Source organism: Neophocaena asiaeorientalis, unplaced genomic scaffold, assembly GCF_003031525.2.
Source record: "Neophocaena asiaeorientalis asiaeorientalis breed wild unplaced genomic scaffold, Neophocaena_asiaeorientalis_V1.1 scaffold67, whole genome shotgun sequence".
In the NCBI taxonomy this organism is placed as follows: Eukaryota; Metazoa; Chordata; class Mammalia; order Artiodactyla; family Phocoenidae; genus Neophocaena; species Neophocaena asiaeorientalis.
In genome coordinates, this window is record NW_020173731.1 from 1,214,476 (window position 1) to 1,231,865 (window position 17,390).

The 17,390-nt window shown below is 35.0% G+C and overlaps 1 protein-coding gene across 1 annotated transcript in view; it reads left to right on the forward strand.

The window, feature by feature from the left end:
- HMCN1 (hemicentin 1) overlaps positions 1-17,390 on the forward strand; it is a 503,492-nt gene that overhangs the window by 298,093 nt on the left and 188,009 nt on the right. The window contains exons 37-40 of the mRNA XM_024751100.1: positions 13,428-13,529; positions 14,422-14,598; positions 15,142-15,293; positions 16,439-16,562. Of these exons, the coding sequence (XP_024606868.1) occupies positions 13,428-13,529; positions 14,422-14,598; positions 15,142-15,293; positions 16,439-16,562 (555 nt within the window). The remainder of the gene's footprint in view (positions 1-13,427; positions 13,530-14,421; positions 14,599-15,141; positions 15,294-16,438; positions 16,563-17,390) is intronic.

The window sequence follows — 17,390 nt, forward strand, 5'->3', positions numbered from 1 at the left end:
GCGCAGGCTTAGTGGCCATGGCTCACAGGCCCAGCCGCTCCGCGGCATGTGGGATCTTCCCAGACCAGGGCACGAACCCGTGTCCCCTGCATCGGCAGGTGGACTCTCAACCGCTGCGCCACCAGGGAAGCCCTGTTTGTAGATTTTTTGATGATGGCCATTCTGACCGGTGTGAGGTGATACCTCATTGTAGTTTTGATGTGCATTTCTCTAATAATTAGTGATGTTGAGCATCTTTTCGTGTGCCTCTTGGCCATCTGTATGTCTTCCTTGGAGAAATGTCTATTTAGGTCTTCCACCCATTTTTTGATTGGGTTGTTTGTTTTTTTGATATTGAGTTGCATGAGCTGTTTGTACATTTTGGAGATTAATCCCTTGTCAGTTGCTTCATTTGCAAATATTTTCTCCCATTCTGAGGGTTGTCTTTTCACCTTGTTTATGGGTCCAAAAAAGAGGGGATATGTGTATACATATAACTGAGTTGCTTTGCTGTACAGCAGAAACTAACACAACATTGTAAAGCAACTATGCCCCCCCCAAAAAAAACTACCAAATTAGATGGAGAATATAAAACAATCTTCTGCATACAAATCACCAATAGGATAGAGGTAAGATATATTAGTAGCTGCAAATGTTTAATCTAATACAATCTTGACTTGTCTGGATACCATTTCATCAACCTGAAGGGAGAATAAATGATGAAGTGAATTTCTAATCTAATACAGATAATGGTCAACTTGGAGGAAGTAGGTGGCTAAGAGCATGTGATAGGAATCTGAACAGAAAGTTGGTGTATCATCTTGGCACTCATTACGGCAGTGTCACGTTGGATGAAAATGGCTCCAAACTTGATTCTGTCCTCTTCAATACTTGTATTAATAATTTCGGTGAGAACTGGAGTTGTTAAAAAAGGTGTAGGAATTTCTAAGGGTTGATAGATTTCAAAAAGACCTCAGAGGTTAAAATGACAAGTTAACCTGACGTGAAAAATTGCATAAGAATAGAGATAGAATGGCTTAAAGATACCACACATTGAAATACTTGAGGTATTAATGGCTCTCTCCAATTACTGTAGATTTGATAATTCAATTTCATAATAAAGCTAATCAACCTTAGAAGTCAGTAACAGAAGCTTATAGTAGCCCTCTTATAGTCTTGCCCTCTGAATGCTTCCAAAGTGTTGTATCTAATTCTGGTGCTATATATTGAGGGACATTGAAAAATCTATAGGGAAGCAACTCCTATTTAACTTAGTTCATTTATCAATTTATTTAATCAAAGAAACTCAGCTTTCAGATTGTTTAGTATTTTGCTTTCCTATAAAAAAGATTGTAGAAGCTTCCATTCTTCTCAAGCATGGAAAAAAGTGTTTCCAAAAGGTGGAGTAAGGGTGCATGGTCTCCTGGACTAGAAGATGAAGTCATGATCATGAGAAGGGGAATAGTCTCATGATCCCCTGTGTTTTCCAGGCGGAGTTCTGTCAATTATAAAAGGCTGAGGCTCTCAGTAGGTGGTCCTTTTGATGATCAAAGTTTCATAATTCTGGAAGTTCTAATTCTCTAGACCGAACTATGAAATTATATTTAAACCTCAGATATTTGCCAAGTGAGACAGATGTTTCCACAAACAAATGATTATTTGGGGTCTAATGGCTCAAGCATTCATTTCATCTGCACTTAATTATTTCCTAGCTAAAAGCAACCAAGTGAAGTGCCCAGAAGTAGAATATTGTGCTTAAAAGCTCTGAATTTAGGCTCCTATACCCTCAAGTAATATCTGGAGGACAGTGGGCTTAGATGTTAACTTTTTAAAAGCCCCGTTTTCTCATCTGTAAAATGGGAAGGATGAAGATAATACCATAATCAGGGAAGTTGTTCTGAGGAATAAATGCAAGACTAGACATGAAAAATTTAGCCTGGTGTCTGGTTTCTAGTCATCATCTGTAAGTAGTAGCTTAATGACTGTTTCAGCCAAACACTTATTTGGCTTCTGGCACTTCTCACTGTACCAACATCTTAACAAATATGTCTAAAGTCCTGCTGTCTTTACTGTTGGCCGGGAACCATCTTGAGTCTGTATTAGCTGTCTGGTTAAAACATTAGTAGAGAACCCTTAATTTAATTTTATTATTTTAAAGTATTTGCTTGGCTAACATCTGCTAACACCCACTTAAAAAAAGGTTTCTATATCATTTCTGTGTTTTGCTTAATAACTCACTTGTGGCTTAAAGGAGACTTGAGAATATTATAAGGGAATTTTTTTTCTTTTTTAAAGGATAACTTCAGTTCTGGGCGCTACTATACTATTTTCTTGGTATAGATGAATTTATTATTTACTATATTATAATTTTGGTGGTTAAGGTGTATTATCTCACCCAAATCACTTTTAGATCAGTTGTGTATTAATTCAAATTTAACCAGAGTTTGAAAAAATGAATGTATGACTCTGAATGATTAAAATAATAGGCAAAATTTAGACCCACAGTACGTCCAGAAGAAGGTATTTTGGTTTTGGCATGATATACGCCTAGAACTTTTAGAAGAAAGGAAAAAACTAGTTACGTTGAATGGAATTCAATCTTCTGCTTGGAGTATGCAGACATCTTCTTACTGTTAACATAAGATATTATTACCTTACTAATTATTCTTCTAGAACAGCATTCACCTAAATCAGATTTCCAAGACCATCTCTTTAATGCTAGAAGGGAATAATAGCATTTATATTTGTATTTACTTTTTAACCTAGAAATGAACCAGCACCATTTATAGAAAAAACTAATCTTTCCCCATTGAATGGCTTGGCAGTCTTTTTGAAAATCATTTGACTGTAGATGTAAGGGTATGTTTCTCTAATCTCAATTCTATTCCATTGCCTAAGTGTGTATCCTTATGCCAGTACCACTCTGTCTTTTTTATTCCTTTTTGTCTCCCAGCTTTATTGAGATATAATTGATAAACAAAACTGTATATGTTTAAAGTATACAATGTGATGATTTGATACATGTATACTTTGTGAAATGATTACTACAATCAGGTTAATTAACACATCCATCACTTCACATAGTTACCATCTTTGTGAGTGTGTAGTGAGAACACTTAATATCTCCTCTCTTAGCAATACAGTATTAGTAATAGAATAGTCACCAAGCTGTACTTTAGATTCCCAGAACTTATTCATCTAATAAATGAAGGCTTGTGTCCTTTGACCAGCAACTCCCCATTTCCCCCACCCCGCAGCCCCTGGTAATCACCATTCCACCAGTTTCTATGAGTTCAACTCTTTTTAAATTCCACGTATAAGAGATCATATAGTATTTGTCTTTCTCTGTCTGGCTTATTTCACTTAGCAAAATGTCCTATAGATTCTCTCAGGTTCCTTCAAGCGGCAGAATTTCCTACTTTCTCATGGCCGAAAAATATTCCATTATATGTGTGTGTGTGTGTGTGTGTGTGTGTGTGTGTGTGTGTATACACACTATATATATGTATATATACAACATACATCATATGTATATGTTGTATGATAATACATCTAATACACACGCACACACATGAGAGGGGGAGAGAGAGAGAGGAAGAAAGATAACATCTTCATTATCCTTTCATCTGTCTACGGACATTTAGGTTGTTTCCATGTCTTAACTATGGTGAATAATGCTACAATGAACATAGGAGTGCAGATATGTCTTTGAGATACTGATTTTACTTCCTTCAGATAATATAACCAGAAATGGGATTGCTGGATCATATGGTAGTTCTATTTTTAATTTTCTGAGGAAACTTCATACTGTTTTCTGTTTTCTTGTTGATTTTTGTCTAATTGTTCTATTCATTATTGCAAGTGGAATATTGATGTCTCCAGGCTTTATTGTTGAATTGTCTTTCTCCCTTTGATTCTGCATAGTTTAGTTCCATGTATCTTGAGACTCTGTTGTTTTGTGAATATATGAGACTCTGTTGTTTTCTCATATGTTTTTTGATAAATTGATACTTTGTATCATTTTAAAATGTCCTACTTTGTTGCTAGTGACAGTTTTTCTTTCAAAATCTACTTTGTTTGATATTGGTATAGAGTCTCCATTCTTATTTGGTTACTGTTTGCATGGTATATCTTTTCCATCCTTTTACTTTCAACCTATTTGTGTCTTTGAATTTAAAGTTTGTCACTTGTAGACAACATATAGTCAGGTCGTGTTTTTATTGTTGTATTGCTTCTTAAATCCATTCTGCTAGTCTCTTCTGCCTTTTGCTTAGAGTGTTTAATACATTTACATTTAATGTAATTACTGATATGACAGGATTTATGTCTACCATTTATATGTTTTTATATGTATTATGTCATTTTTGTTTTTATGTTCCTCCATTACTACCTTTTTGTGTTAAATATTTTCTTTTTTTACTATATTTTTGAGTTCATTTTTAGTGGTTGCCCTGAGTATTACAATTAGCATCTTAATTAATAATGTTATAATTTGGATAAATACTAATTTAATTTCAATAGCATAAAAAACTTTGCTACTGTATAGGTCCCTTCCCTTTCCCCTCCTTTAAAAGTTACACCTTTACTCATCATGTGCCTATCAATACATATTTATAATTGCTTTATGCTATTTCAATTCCGAGAGGAGAAAAAAATGTTATATGCAAAATATATAGTTTTACTGTCTTTACCATTAGTTACCTCTACCAGTGCTCTTTTTTAAAAAGTTATTTATTTATTTATTTATTTTGGCTGTGTTGGGTCTTAGTCGCTGCGTGTGAGCTTTATCTAGGTGTGGTGAATGGGGGCTACTCTTCATTGCGGTGCACAGGCGTCTCGTTGCAGTGGCTTCTCTTGTTGCAGAGCACGGGTTATAGGTGCGCGGGCTTCAGTGGTTGTGGCACTCAGGCTCAGTAGTTGTGGCTCGTGGGTTCCAGAGTGCAGGCTTAGTAGTTGTGGCTCACGGGCTTAGTTGCTCTGCGGCATGCAGGATCTTCCTGGACCAGGGCTCAAACCTGTGTCCCCTGAATTGACAGGCGGATTCTTAACCACTGTGCTACCAGGGAAGTCCCTACCCATGCTCTTTTTTTTTTTTTTTGAGTTTTATTTCTTTATTTTTTATATGGCAGGTTCTTATTAGTTATCTATTTTATACATATTAGTGTATATATGTCAAATGCAATTGCCCAACTTATCCCACCACCCATCCCTGCTTTCACTCCTTGGTGTCCATAAGTTTGTTCCCTACATCTGTGTCTCTATTTCTGCTTTATAATCTGGTTCATCTGTAACTTCTTTTTAGATTCCATGTATATGCATTAATATATGATATTTATTTTTCTTTATCTGACTTACTTCACTCTGTATGACACTCTCTGGGTCCATACACATCTCTACAAATGACCCAATTTCGTTCCTCTTTATGGCTGAGTAATATCCCATTGTATATATGTACCACATCTTCTTTATCCATTTGTCTGTCGATGGGCATTGAGGTTGCTGCCATGACCTGGCTATTGTAAATAGTGCTGCAATGAACATTGGGGTTCATGTGTCTTTTTGAATTATAGCTTTCCTTGGGTATATGCCCAGTAGTGGGATTGCTGGGTCACATGGTAATTCCATTTTTAGTTTTTTAAGGAAAGTCCATACTGTTCTCCATAGTAGCTGTATCAATTTACAGTCCCTCTAACAGTGTAAGAGGGTTTCCTTTTCTCCACAACCTGTCCAGCATTTTTTGTTTGTAGATTTTCTGATGATGCCCATTCTAACCAGTATGAGGTGATCCCTCACTGTACTTTTGATTTGCATTTCTCTAATAATTAGTGATGTTGAGCACCTTTCCATGTGCCTCTTGGCCATCTGTATGTTTCCTTTGGAGAAATGTCTATTTAGGTCTTATGCCCATTTTTGGATTGGGTTATTTGTTTTTTTAATATTGAGCTGCATGAGCTGTTTATATATTTTGGAGATTAATCCTTTGTCTGTTGACTCATTTGCAAATATTTTCTCCCATTCTGAGGGTTGTCTTTTCATCTTGTTTCTAGTTTCCTTTGCTGTGCAAAAGCTTTTAACTTTCATTAGGTCCCATTTGTTTATTTTTGCTTTTATTTCAGTTACTCTAGGAGGTGGGTCAAAAAAGATCTTGCTGTGGTTGATGTCAAAGTGTGTTTTTCCTATGTTTTCCACTGAGAGTTTTATCATGTCTGGTCTTACATTTAGGTCTTTAATCCATTTTGAGTATATTTTTCTGTATGGTGTTAGGGAGTGTTCTAATTTCATTATTTTACATGTAGCTGCCCAGTTTTCCCAGCACTGTTTATTGAAGAGGCTGTCTTTTCTCCATTGTATATCTTTGCCTCCTTTGACATACATTAATTGACCATAGGTGCATGGGTTTATCTCAGGTCTTTCTATCCGGTTCCATTAATCTATATTTCTGTTTTTGTGTCTGTACCTTATTGTCTGGATTACTGTAGCTTAGTATAGTCTGAAGTCAGGGAGTCTGACTGCTCCAGCTCCATTTTTCTTTCTCAAGATTGCTGTGGCTATTTAGGGTCTTCTGTGTTTCCATACAAATTGTGAAACTTTTTGTTCTCATTCTATGAAAAATGCCATTGGTAGTTTGATAGAGATTTCACTGAATCTGTAGATTGCTTTGGGTAGTATAGTCATTTTCACAATGTTGTTTCTTCCAATCCAAGAACATGGTATATCTCTCCATCTGTTTGTATCACCTTTAATTTCTTTCGTCACTGTCTTATGGTTTTCTGCATACAGGTCTTTTGTCTCCTTAGGTAGGTTTATACCTAGGTATTTTATTCTTTTTGTCGAAATGGTAAATGGGAGAGTTTCCTTAATTTCTCTTTCAGATTTTTCATCATTAGTGTTCAGGAATGCAAGAGATTTCTGTGCATTAATTTTGTATCCTGCAACTTTACCAAATTCATTGATTAGCTCTAGTAGTTTTCTGGTAGCATCTTTAGGATTCTCTATGTATAGTATCATGTCATCTGCAAACAGTGACAGCTTTACTTCTTTTCTGATTTGGATTCATTTATTTCTTTTTCTTCTCTGATTGCTGTGGCTAAAACTTCCAAAACTATGTTGAATAATAGTGGTGAGAGTGGGCATTATTGTCTTGCTCCTGATTTAAGAGGAAATGGTTTCAGTTTTTCACCATCGAGAACGATGTTGGCTGTGGGTTTGTCATATATGGCCTTTATTATGTTGAGGTAAGTTCTCTCTGTGCCTACTTTTTGGAGAGTTTTTATCATAAATGTGTATTGAATTTTGTCAAAAGCTTTTTCTGCACCTGTTGAGATGATCATATGGTTTTTTTCCTTCAGTTTGTTAATATGGTGTATCACATTGATGTGCATATATTGAAGAATCCTTGCATTCCTGGAATAAACCCCACTTGATCATGGTGTATGATCCTTTTAATATGCTGTTGGACTCTGTTTGCTAGTATTTTGTTGAGGATTTTTTCATCTATCTTCATCAGTGATATTGGCCTGTAGTTTTCTTTTTTTGTGACATCTTTGGTTTTGGTATCAGGGTGATGGTGGCCTTGTAGAATGAGGTTGGGAGTGTTCCTCCCTCTGCTATATTTTGGAAGAGTTTGAGAAGGATGGGTGTTAGCTCTTCTCTAAATGTTTGATAGAATTTTCCTGTGAAGCCATCTGGTCCTGGACTTCTGTTTGTTGGAAGATTGTTAATCACACTCTCAATTTCGGTGCTGTGATTGGTCTGTTTCTCTTTTCTATTTCTTCCTAGTTCAATCTTGGAAGGTTGCGCTTTTCTAAGAATGTGTCCCTTTCTTCCAGGTTGTCCGTTTTATTGGCATATAGTTGCTGTAGTAACCTCTCATGATCCTTTGTGTTTCTGCAGTGTCAGTTGTTACTTCTTTTTCATTTCTAATTCTGTTGATTTGAGTTTTCTCCCTTTTCCTTTTGGTGAGTCTAGCTAATGGTTTATCAGTTTTGCTTATCTTCTCAAAGAACCAGCTTTTAGTTTTATTGATCTTTGTGGTCATTTCCTTTTCTTTTTCATTTATTTCTGATCTGATCTTTATGATTTCTTACCTTCTGCTAACTTTGGGGTTTTTCTGTTCCTCTTTCTTTAATTGCTTTAGGTGTAAAGTTAGGTTGTTTATTTGAGATTTTTCTTGTTTCTTGTGGTAGGATTGTATTGCTATAAAGTTCCCTCTTAGAACTTCTTTTGCTGCATCCCATAGGTTTTGGGTCATTGTGTTTTCATTGTCATTTGTTTCTATGTATTGTTTGATTTCTTCTTTGATTTCTTCAGTGATCTCTTTGTTATTTAGTAGCACATTCTTTAGCCTCCTTATGTTTGTATTTTATACACTTTTTTCCTGTAATTGATATTTACTCTCCTAGCATTTTGGTCAGTAAAGATAATTAATATGATTTCAATTTTCTTAAATTTACCGAGGCTTGATTTGTGACCCAAGATATGATCTATCCTGGAGAATGTTCCATGAGCACTTGAGAAGAAAGTGTATTCAGTTGTTTTTGGATGGAATGTCCTATAAATATCAATTAAGTCCATCTTGTTTAATGTGTCACTTAAAGCTTGTGTTTCCTTATTTATTTTCATTTTGGATGATCTGTCCATTGGTGAAAGTGTGGTGTTAAAGTCCCCTACTATTATTGTGTTACTGTCGATTTCCCCTTTTATGGCTGTTAGCATTTGCCGTATGTACTGAGGTGCTCCTATGTCAGGGGCATAAATATTCACAATTGTTATATCTTCTTCTTGGATTGATCCCTTGATCATTATGTAGTGTCCTTCTTTGTCTCTTGTAATAGTCTTTATTTTTAAAGTGTATTGTCTGGTATGAGAATTGCTACTCCAGCTTTCTTTTGATTTCCTTTTGCATGGAATATCTTTTTCCATCCCCTCCCTTTCAGTCTGTACGTGTCCCTAGGTCTGAAGTGGGTCTCTTGTAGACAGCATACATACATGTCTTGTTTTTGTATCCATTCAGCCAGTCTTTGTCTTTTGGTTGGAGCATTTAATCCATTTACATTTATGGTAATTATTGATATGTATGTTCCTATTACCATTTTCTTAATTGTTTTGGGCTTGTTTTTATAGGTCTTTTCCTTCTCTTGTGTTTCCTGCCTAGAGAAGTTCATTTAGCATGTGTTGTGTAGCTGGTTTGGTGGTGCTGAATTCTCTTAGCTTTTGCTTGTCTGTAGAGGTTTTAATTTCTCCATCAAATCTGAATGAGATCCTTGCTGGGTAGAGTAATCTTGGTTGTAGGTTTTTCTCTTTCATCACTTTAAATATGTCCTGCCACTCCCTTCTGGCTTTCAGCGTTTCTGCTGAAAGATCAGCTGTTAACCTTATGGGAATTCCCTTGTATATTATTTGTTGCTTTTCCCTTGCTGCTTTTAATATTTTTTCTTTGTATTTAATTTTTATTAGTTTGATTAATATGTGTCTTGGTGTGTTTCTCCTTAGATTTATCCTGTATGGGACTCTCTGTGCTTCCTGGACTTGATTAACTATTTCCTTTCCCATGTTAGGGAATTTTTCAACTATAATCTCTTCAAATATTTTCTCACTCCTTTTCTTTTTCTCTTCTTCTTCTCGGACCCCTATAATTTGAACGTTGGTGTGTTTAATGTTGTCCCAGAGGTCTCTGAGCCTGTCCTCAGTTCTTTTCATTGTTTTTTCTTTATTCTGCTCTGCAGTAGGTATTTCCACTATTTTATCTTCCAGGTTACTTATCTGTTCTTATGCCTCATTTGTTCTGCTGTTGATTCCTTCTAGAAAATTTTTAATTTCATTTATTGTGTTGTTCATCATTTTTGTTTACTCTTTATTCTTCTAGGTCCTTGTTAAACGTTTCTTGTATTATCTCCATTCTATTTGCAAGATTTTGGATCATCTTTACTATCATTACTCTGAATTCTTTTTCAGGTAGACTGCCTATTTCCTCTTCATTTGTTTGGACTAGTGGGTTTTTACCTTGCTCCTTTATCTGCTGCTTGTTTCTTTGTCTCCTCATTTTGCTTAACTTACTGTGTTTGTGGTCTCCTTTTCGCAGGCTGCAGGGTCCTAGTTCCCCTTTGTTTTTGGTGTCTGTCCCCAGTGGATAACATTGGTTTGGCACGTTTTGTAGGCTTCCTTGGTGGAGGGGATTGGTTCCTGTGTTCTGTTGGATGAGGCTGGATCTTATCTTTCTCATGAGTAGGATCACATCCAGTGGTGTGTTTTGGGGTGTCTGTGAGCTTATTATGATTTTAGGCAGCCTCTCTGCTAATGGCAGGGGTTGTGTTCCTGTCTTGCTAGTTGTTTGGCATAGGGTGTCCAGCACTGAAGCTTGCTGGTCATTGAGTGGATCTGGGTCTAAGCATTGAGACGGAGATCTCTGGAAGACCTCTCACTGATTGATATTATGTGGGGCTGGGAGGTCTCTGGTGGTCCAATGTCCTGAACTCAGCTCTCCCACCTTAGAGGCTCAGGCCTGACACCCAGCTGGAGCACCAAGACTGTCAGCCACACGGCCATGTACGTGGTGAGTTTCTTGCCTTTTGGGAAGTCTGAGGGCTTCTGCCAGCGTTCAGTAAGTGTTCTGTAGGAGTTAGTCCACATGTAGGTGTATTTTTGATGTAATTGTGGGGAGGAAGTTGATCTCCACGTCCTACTCCTTGGCCCTCTTGAAGGTCCTTCCAGGAACTCAAATGCATTCTACTATCCAGTTTCTACTTGGCTGCTTTTTTCACTGTGGTTGCAGAGCTCTTTGCTTTCAAGCTTACTGCTGAGGTAGGCAGAGAGTGATGGGAATAGAGTGAGATAAAATGTCATAAACCTCACTGTTCTTAATTAGATTTTGCTGTTTTTCTTGAATAATCACTTCTTTAATTATTGCTAGCATTTGTTTAATTTCCAGAGTTGTGAAAAAGTTGGTTTTGATAATTTTTCCAGTGTTCTTTTTTGTTTTTTAATGGAGGCATGTATTTTCAGTCTTTACTCTGCCATTCTTGCTGATATCTAATCTTTTTTTCTTTCAGTCCTTTAGTGGAATGAAAAATAGCCAGCCCCCTCCACAGCTCTTTTATTTCTCATTCTTACCATGTTGTTTTATTGCAGCTGCTACATAGTCTGTCAAAGCCTTCAGTGATCACTTTAGTGCAGAAGGCTTCAAGTTAGTATTTAAATAACTGTTTTGAAAGAAGGCGCCATGGACTAATTATTTTTCCTTTCCAGTTGGAAAAGTCAGATAGCCATATTTAAAGGTCTTTTGTCCTTAAATACCATATCATAAATCAGAATTTAGTGCAGAAAACAGAAACATTCTAGGCATTTCAAGCAGGAGGGGTTAATACATTGCATCAGATGGATACAAAGGAACTACAGGTATGAAGGAGGAGTGGAGTCTAGGCTTTGTCTTTAGGAACAACTTCCAAGAAAATAAATATGACTCAAAAGAACATCTACTTTTGAGGACAGACTTTATTTTAAACTTGTCAGAAACCAGCTTTGAGTTTTATTGTCTTCTTTTGTTATTTCTTTTGCTTGTTTGTTTTCTTTGGTGTAGTCTTCTGCTTTTATTTTTATTATTTCTTTATTCCTGACTTCTTTGGCTTATTTTATTGGTCTTTTTCTGGAATCTGAGTTGAATGATTGGAACATTTATTTTCATTATTTCTTAGTTTTTAATATATTAATTAGGGCTTTAAGATTTTTTTTGAGTACTTACTGTTTAGTGACATTCCATAGGTTTTAGTTTTTAATCAATCTCATTCTAATTTATTTTTTCTACTTCTATACTTTTGTCTTGATTTCCTTTTTAATAAATTCTTTCTCCATGTAGCGAACTTTATATTTTATTACTGAGTTCTGTTATTTTTTTTTATGGTTTTATTAAATTGTGGTTATAAATGCTTTATTGACATTTTTTATGGCCTAATATATAGTCTGTTTTGAAAATATTCTGTTGGCACTTGAAAATAATACATATTCTTTGTTAACCATAAATACACAAATACATATGTATGTGTATATTATATGTAATATATATACACACATACAGAATGGATGGGTAATTTTAGTTCTCAAATTATTTGTAACTTTATGTTTTGTTTCACTGCATAGTCAATTTCTAAGAAAGGTGTACTAAAATATAGTACTCTTCAGTTTTTCAAATTTTCTCTGCTATTTAACAATTTTTGCTTTTTTATTCAGTGCATAAAGCATTATCATTATAGTGGATTCTTTCTGAACTGTAACAGTTCAGTCAATAGAAAGCATTATTTTTGTCTTGTATAACAGTATGTCAGAAATTGATATCACACTTGTTGTTCTGGTATACCTTTGTCCAGCTCTTTATTGTCAACATTTTTGCAGTTGTTTTACTTGTGCTTTTTAATTTTAAAAAATACTGTTAACCCTCAAATAGTGTTAAATCTTTCTCTGTTGACCAAGAAAATGAACTAATTCACATATGCTCGTGATTTATATATTTGATTTTATTTTTGCCATCTTATTTAGTTCTCATCATTTTTCTTGTTCCCTTTTCTCCTTTCCCCTTTCTCTGTTTTTGCTAGATTAATGGATCAATTTTTTAATTGTATATGAGGCAGAGGTCAGGGGCTCTCATGCATTGGATAAGTTAAATTTAGCAAGTCTTTAAAATGTATTTTTATGTAAACCTTAAAGCTAACATATCTGTAGCATCTTTTCCAAGGTAAGATCTCTAGTTTACTTGTAATTTTTTTTTTCTCCTGGCATCCCTCCTACACTCCTTGAGACAGGAGAAGATGTAGGGCATTGCTGTTCCAAGTTGTCATTACTTTTACACTATGCCTCTTAGACTTTCTGAATTCCTACTTTATAAATACATTAAAAATAGAGCAGCATTATCTGTGATAATTTAAAGTTGAAAATTTAGTTTTCTGTTTTATTTTACTAACAATTTAATTGTAACTTTAATATCAAAAGAAAAAACTCTAATAAACAAACAAAAATGATTTTAATCCCTGTGAAATGGTTTAAGATAGTACTGTACTAAGGTAAAGTCAGGTATTTTGAGGAATACCCATGTCCTTCCCTGAAAGAGTTCAAATGTGTTAGATTACTTCTTGGTAAAGGCAATTCATCATTAGACCAGTCAGATTTATTGGAATTAAAAAAAGTACTCCTTTAACTTTCTTTTACTGCTCTACTAATCTACAGTTCTAAGGCTTTTCCTGTCTAGGCATAGAGAAATGGATGATCCAGAAAACTTATTAACATCTTTTTCCGTCCTGTTCTTCAGTACTACTTAATAGTATACTTTAGTTTTATTCCAAATATATCATTGTATATAAGTGAAAGAAAGAAAGAAAGAAATGACAATTCCCAGTGAGCAACCGATTTCAGTTTAAATATCCTATTTGTGTTTGCTAATTATCTGTTTGGGCTTCTTACAGAACCACCCAGTCTGGAGGATGCAGGGAAGATGCTGAATGAGACCGTGGTAGTGAACAACCCCATACAGCTGGAGTGTAAGGCAACTGGAAATCCCTCACCTGGTAGGTGTGTTTGTGGACTCTGTAGCTTATTAACATTTTAATATTTCTGCGAATTGCTAAATCTGTTTATAAGCATAATATAGTAATCACTAATAAGGGAAATATTATAGAATATATTTCAAGGGTAAAATATTGTTAAGGATATCATTAGGTGGATGGTATTTTTGAATTTTCATTGCTTTTAACTACACGAAATAATTTACTCATTTAAACAATGTAGAAATATGTGAATAATTATCTTATTGTCCTTACTATGGCCAGAAAACCCACAATGGTATTGTGTATAAATTTTTGTTGAAAAATATATTTTTAGCTAGTCTCAATTGATTATCTTTATAAATCATTCATTTGATGAGACTATTGTTGATTTTCATCACCAGTAAGTTATTCATACTAATCAATAATAATATAAAAACTTTGAGGCTAATAGTATGTATAATGTTTGGTTTTGATTAGATGCATAAACAAAATTTTATAGATGAGAGGAATATATACTACACCAAAAGAAATAGAATCGGTTAAAAGTTTGCTATCAAACAAATACTGATATTGGATTGGCCAAAAAATTCGTTCAGATTTTTCTGTAAGATTGTATGGAAAAACCCAGATGAACTTTTTGGCCAACCTAATACATTAGAGATAATGTAAAGAATATTATTTTTATAAGTTCACTTCAGGACTCTTATATTGGCTTGGCTATTCATGTTTTTCTAAAGTTTACCTCCTCCTAAAAATCAACCCTAGAGAGATAATTAAACAGATTAAACTAAGATGATAAGCATAAGAATAAAGCAATTGTTACTGTTGTAGTTAAGCTTCGATTTAGTATGTGTATTGAGCTTTTAAATGAAAAGTTTTAAAAAGATGGGTTTCTGTCCTCTTCCCCTTGCAGCTATTACATGGTACAAAGATAATCGTCCACTATTAGGTTCCAGTAGCATGACTTTCTTGAACAGAGGACAGATCATCAATATCGAAAGCGCCCAGATCACAGATGCTGGCATATATAAATGTGTGGCCATCAACTCAGCTGGAGCTACAGAGTTATTTTATAGTCTACAGGTCCATGGTTAGTGCTGTTTCTCCTAGATTCATCCTGGAGCGAAGAAGCATTCAAAATGATTAAGTGCATCTATAAAATTCTAGTGTAAATATTTAACAGAATGTGTTGTTGTCATCTTTACTTAAGAATGCAGTATTCTAAAACTGATAAGCGTTTGTATTTTCTGATTCCCATTAAATGCTCTATTTTCGCATGCTATTGAACTTAAGTTTTCTGTAGATGAATTGCTGCAAATAGTCATCAACAATCTTATCAGCTAATGACAATGGCCCTGTTTGTAAATATTGTCTGTCAGAATCATAGGTTTTAGTTCAAGAAATGTTTCCAAGTTATTATCTCTAATAATGCTTTTAAGAGGAGTTCATAGTTAACATACTAGAGTAGATACAGTGTAAGGAAACACACACAGATACACACAAAGCCTGGAAATCAAGAAATAAAAATGTAAAACATTGCTGTGGACACAACATATAGTTTTATTATTCTGAGATGTAATATTCCATGATGTTAACATATCTTAATTTTATTTATTTTTTTATTCCTTTTCAGTGCCCCCATCAATTTCTGGCAGCAATAACATGGTGGCAGTGGTAGTTAATAACCTGGTGAGGTTAGAATGTGAAGCCAGAGGTATCCCTGCCCCAAGTCTGACCTGGTTGAAAGATGGGAGCCCTGTCGCTAGTTTCACTAATGGGATACAGGTACTCTCTGTCATTCCTTAAGTGAAATCTACCATCTAAGTATTCAATACAGGAAGTATAAACAAGTAAAACTCTTAAAGGGATTTGGAGAGCAAGGATTCACAAATGTTATCCAAACATGTACACATGTATATCCATAAATATGGGCACACAGGTGTGATTTCTAAACAATTCATTAAAAGCTCAGTATATCTAAGAGTTCCCTTATCTCATATGTAGTGCTGTATTTTGGTCATTGTTTTATATACTTTCTACTCCCCCCCCACTCTCTGCCACCACCATAAAAGATGCCCTATGCAAAGAAATGTACATCAACAATAAAAACAGGAATTTTTTGGTAGACGTTATATTTAAATGTCTGGAAATAATCAGAATATTTACTTCAGAGTAAATATTTACACAGAGTATATTTACTTCTACTAAAACATCATATAAAGAAAAATTATAAAGGCAGAATTATGAGAAGTGAAATTTGAGTCTGACAAAAAAATTTAAGTACATTGCACTGACTCAAAATTTAAAATATGAAACACATATATCTCATTGAAAGTGTACTTCAATTTTGCTATGCTTAGCAGAGAGCATAGTTATTCCACCATTCTACTTCTTGAACTTTTCTTGAAAATCCATTGCTTGCAGAATTTGGGATCATAGACTATCCAGAGTCCATGTCAATATTAAAGGTGCAACTACATCAGTGGGATAAAAGGACAACGAATGTGACTAATTAATTTATTTGCCTGCTACCATGCTGTTAATTTTACCTTCTTACTTTTTCTCTCAAAGAAAAATTAAGAGGAGGATTAGCTCCTCTTATTCCCACTTCTTCTTATCTTTCTCCCCTGGTGGCTTTTTCTCTTTCTGTAGTAAGTATTGATAAAGTTGGATCTTCACTTGATCCTGTATGTAGAGATCCTGTATGTGTTCAGTGGTTATTACCAAGTTTGGGTCTAGCCTTTGTCATCCTCCACAGATAAGATGAGAAGGGGATTAAATGATGCTTGCCCTCTTTAAAACATCCAAGTAGAAATCCTTCTAGAGGCAAATGTTCAGTTGATCAATCTCAGAAAATAATTGAAAAAGTATGTTTACACCTACAATTCTCAGGAGATATGTTGGTTATTTAGCTTTCTATTCATCAACAGGTTCTGTCTGGGGGCCGCATCCTAGCCTTGACCAGCGCGCAAATCAGTGATACGGGGAGATACACCTGTGTGGCAGTAAATGCTGCTGGGGAGAAACAAAGGGACATTGACCTCAGAGTATATGGTGAGACATTTTAATAATTACTTCTGCTCTGATACAGCTGTGTTTAAGTCCTAATATCATTGAGGAAGTTAAGAAAGTTTTTGACAATAAAGAGCTATGAACAATAGAAATTATCAAAATATTACAAGGTTAATTAAATCAGAGTCACCCTTTCTGCCTTATATTTGACTTTGATTTTCCTTTATTGAAGTTCTGAGAAATAAAGATGCATACATCCAGCATGTAGGGTGTTGTTTTTATGGAGCACCCTGAAGAACATGACTATGGAGAGATCTTTGCAGTTTGGAAGACATTCTTCTCCCTAAAGCAAGGCTCTGTTCAAGTAGCTCTCTTGATCTATTCTACTCGAAGCCTGGATTTTCTTACTTTTCAATTATATGTATAATCAGCATATTTTATAGTCAGTACTATGTCTATGAATTAAAGGATATTTGAGAAGCAAAAGTTAAACTAAACATAAACTTAGGCAAAACTCAAGTATTTTTTCTTCCTACCTATGATGCAGCTGTAAGGTACAAAAGGAAAGGTCTGATTCCATCACACCAAGAGGCCCCTGGAACAAAGTTGGGGCCTCAATGGCCTCCATTCATAGATTACACTTGTCATTTCACATTTTAGTATACCTTTGCATTTAGAACTTTTTCAGGGTTTTACTTGCATTATATTCTTGGTTCCTGGAATAGTGGATTTGTTCTGTAGTCCTCAAAGAGTATCTGTTTAATGCCGGCCTTCTCTTCTAAGTCCTACCTCACTTCCAAATAATTTACTCCTGTTCAAAATATATTACTTTTTTTTTTTTTTTTTTTTTTTTTTTTCTCCCGCCCCTGT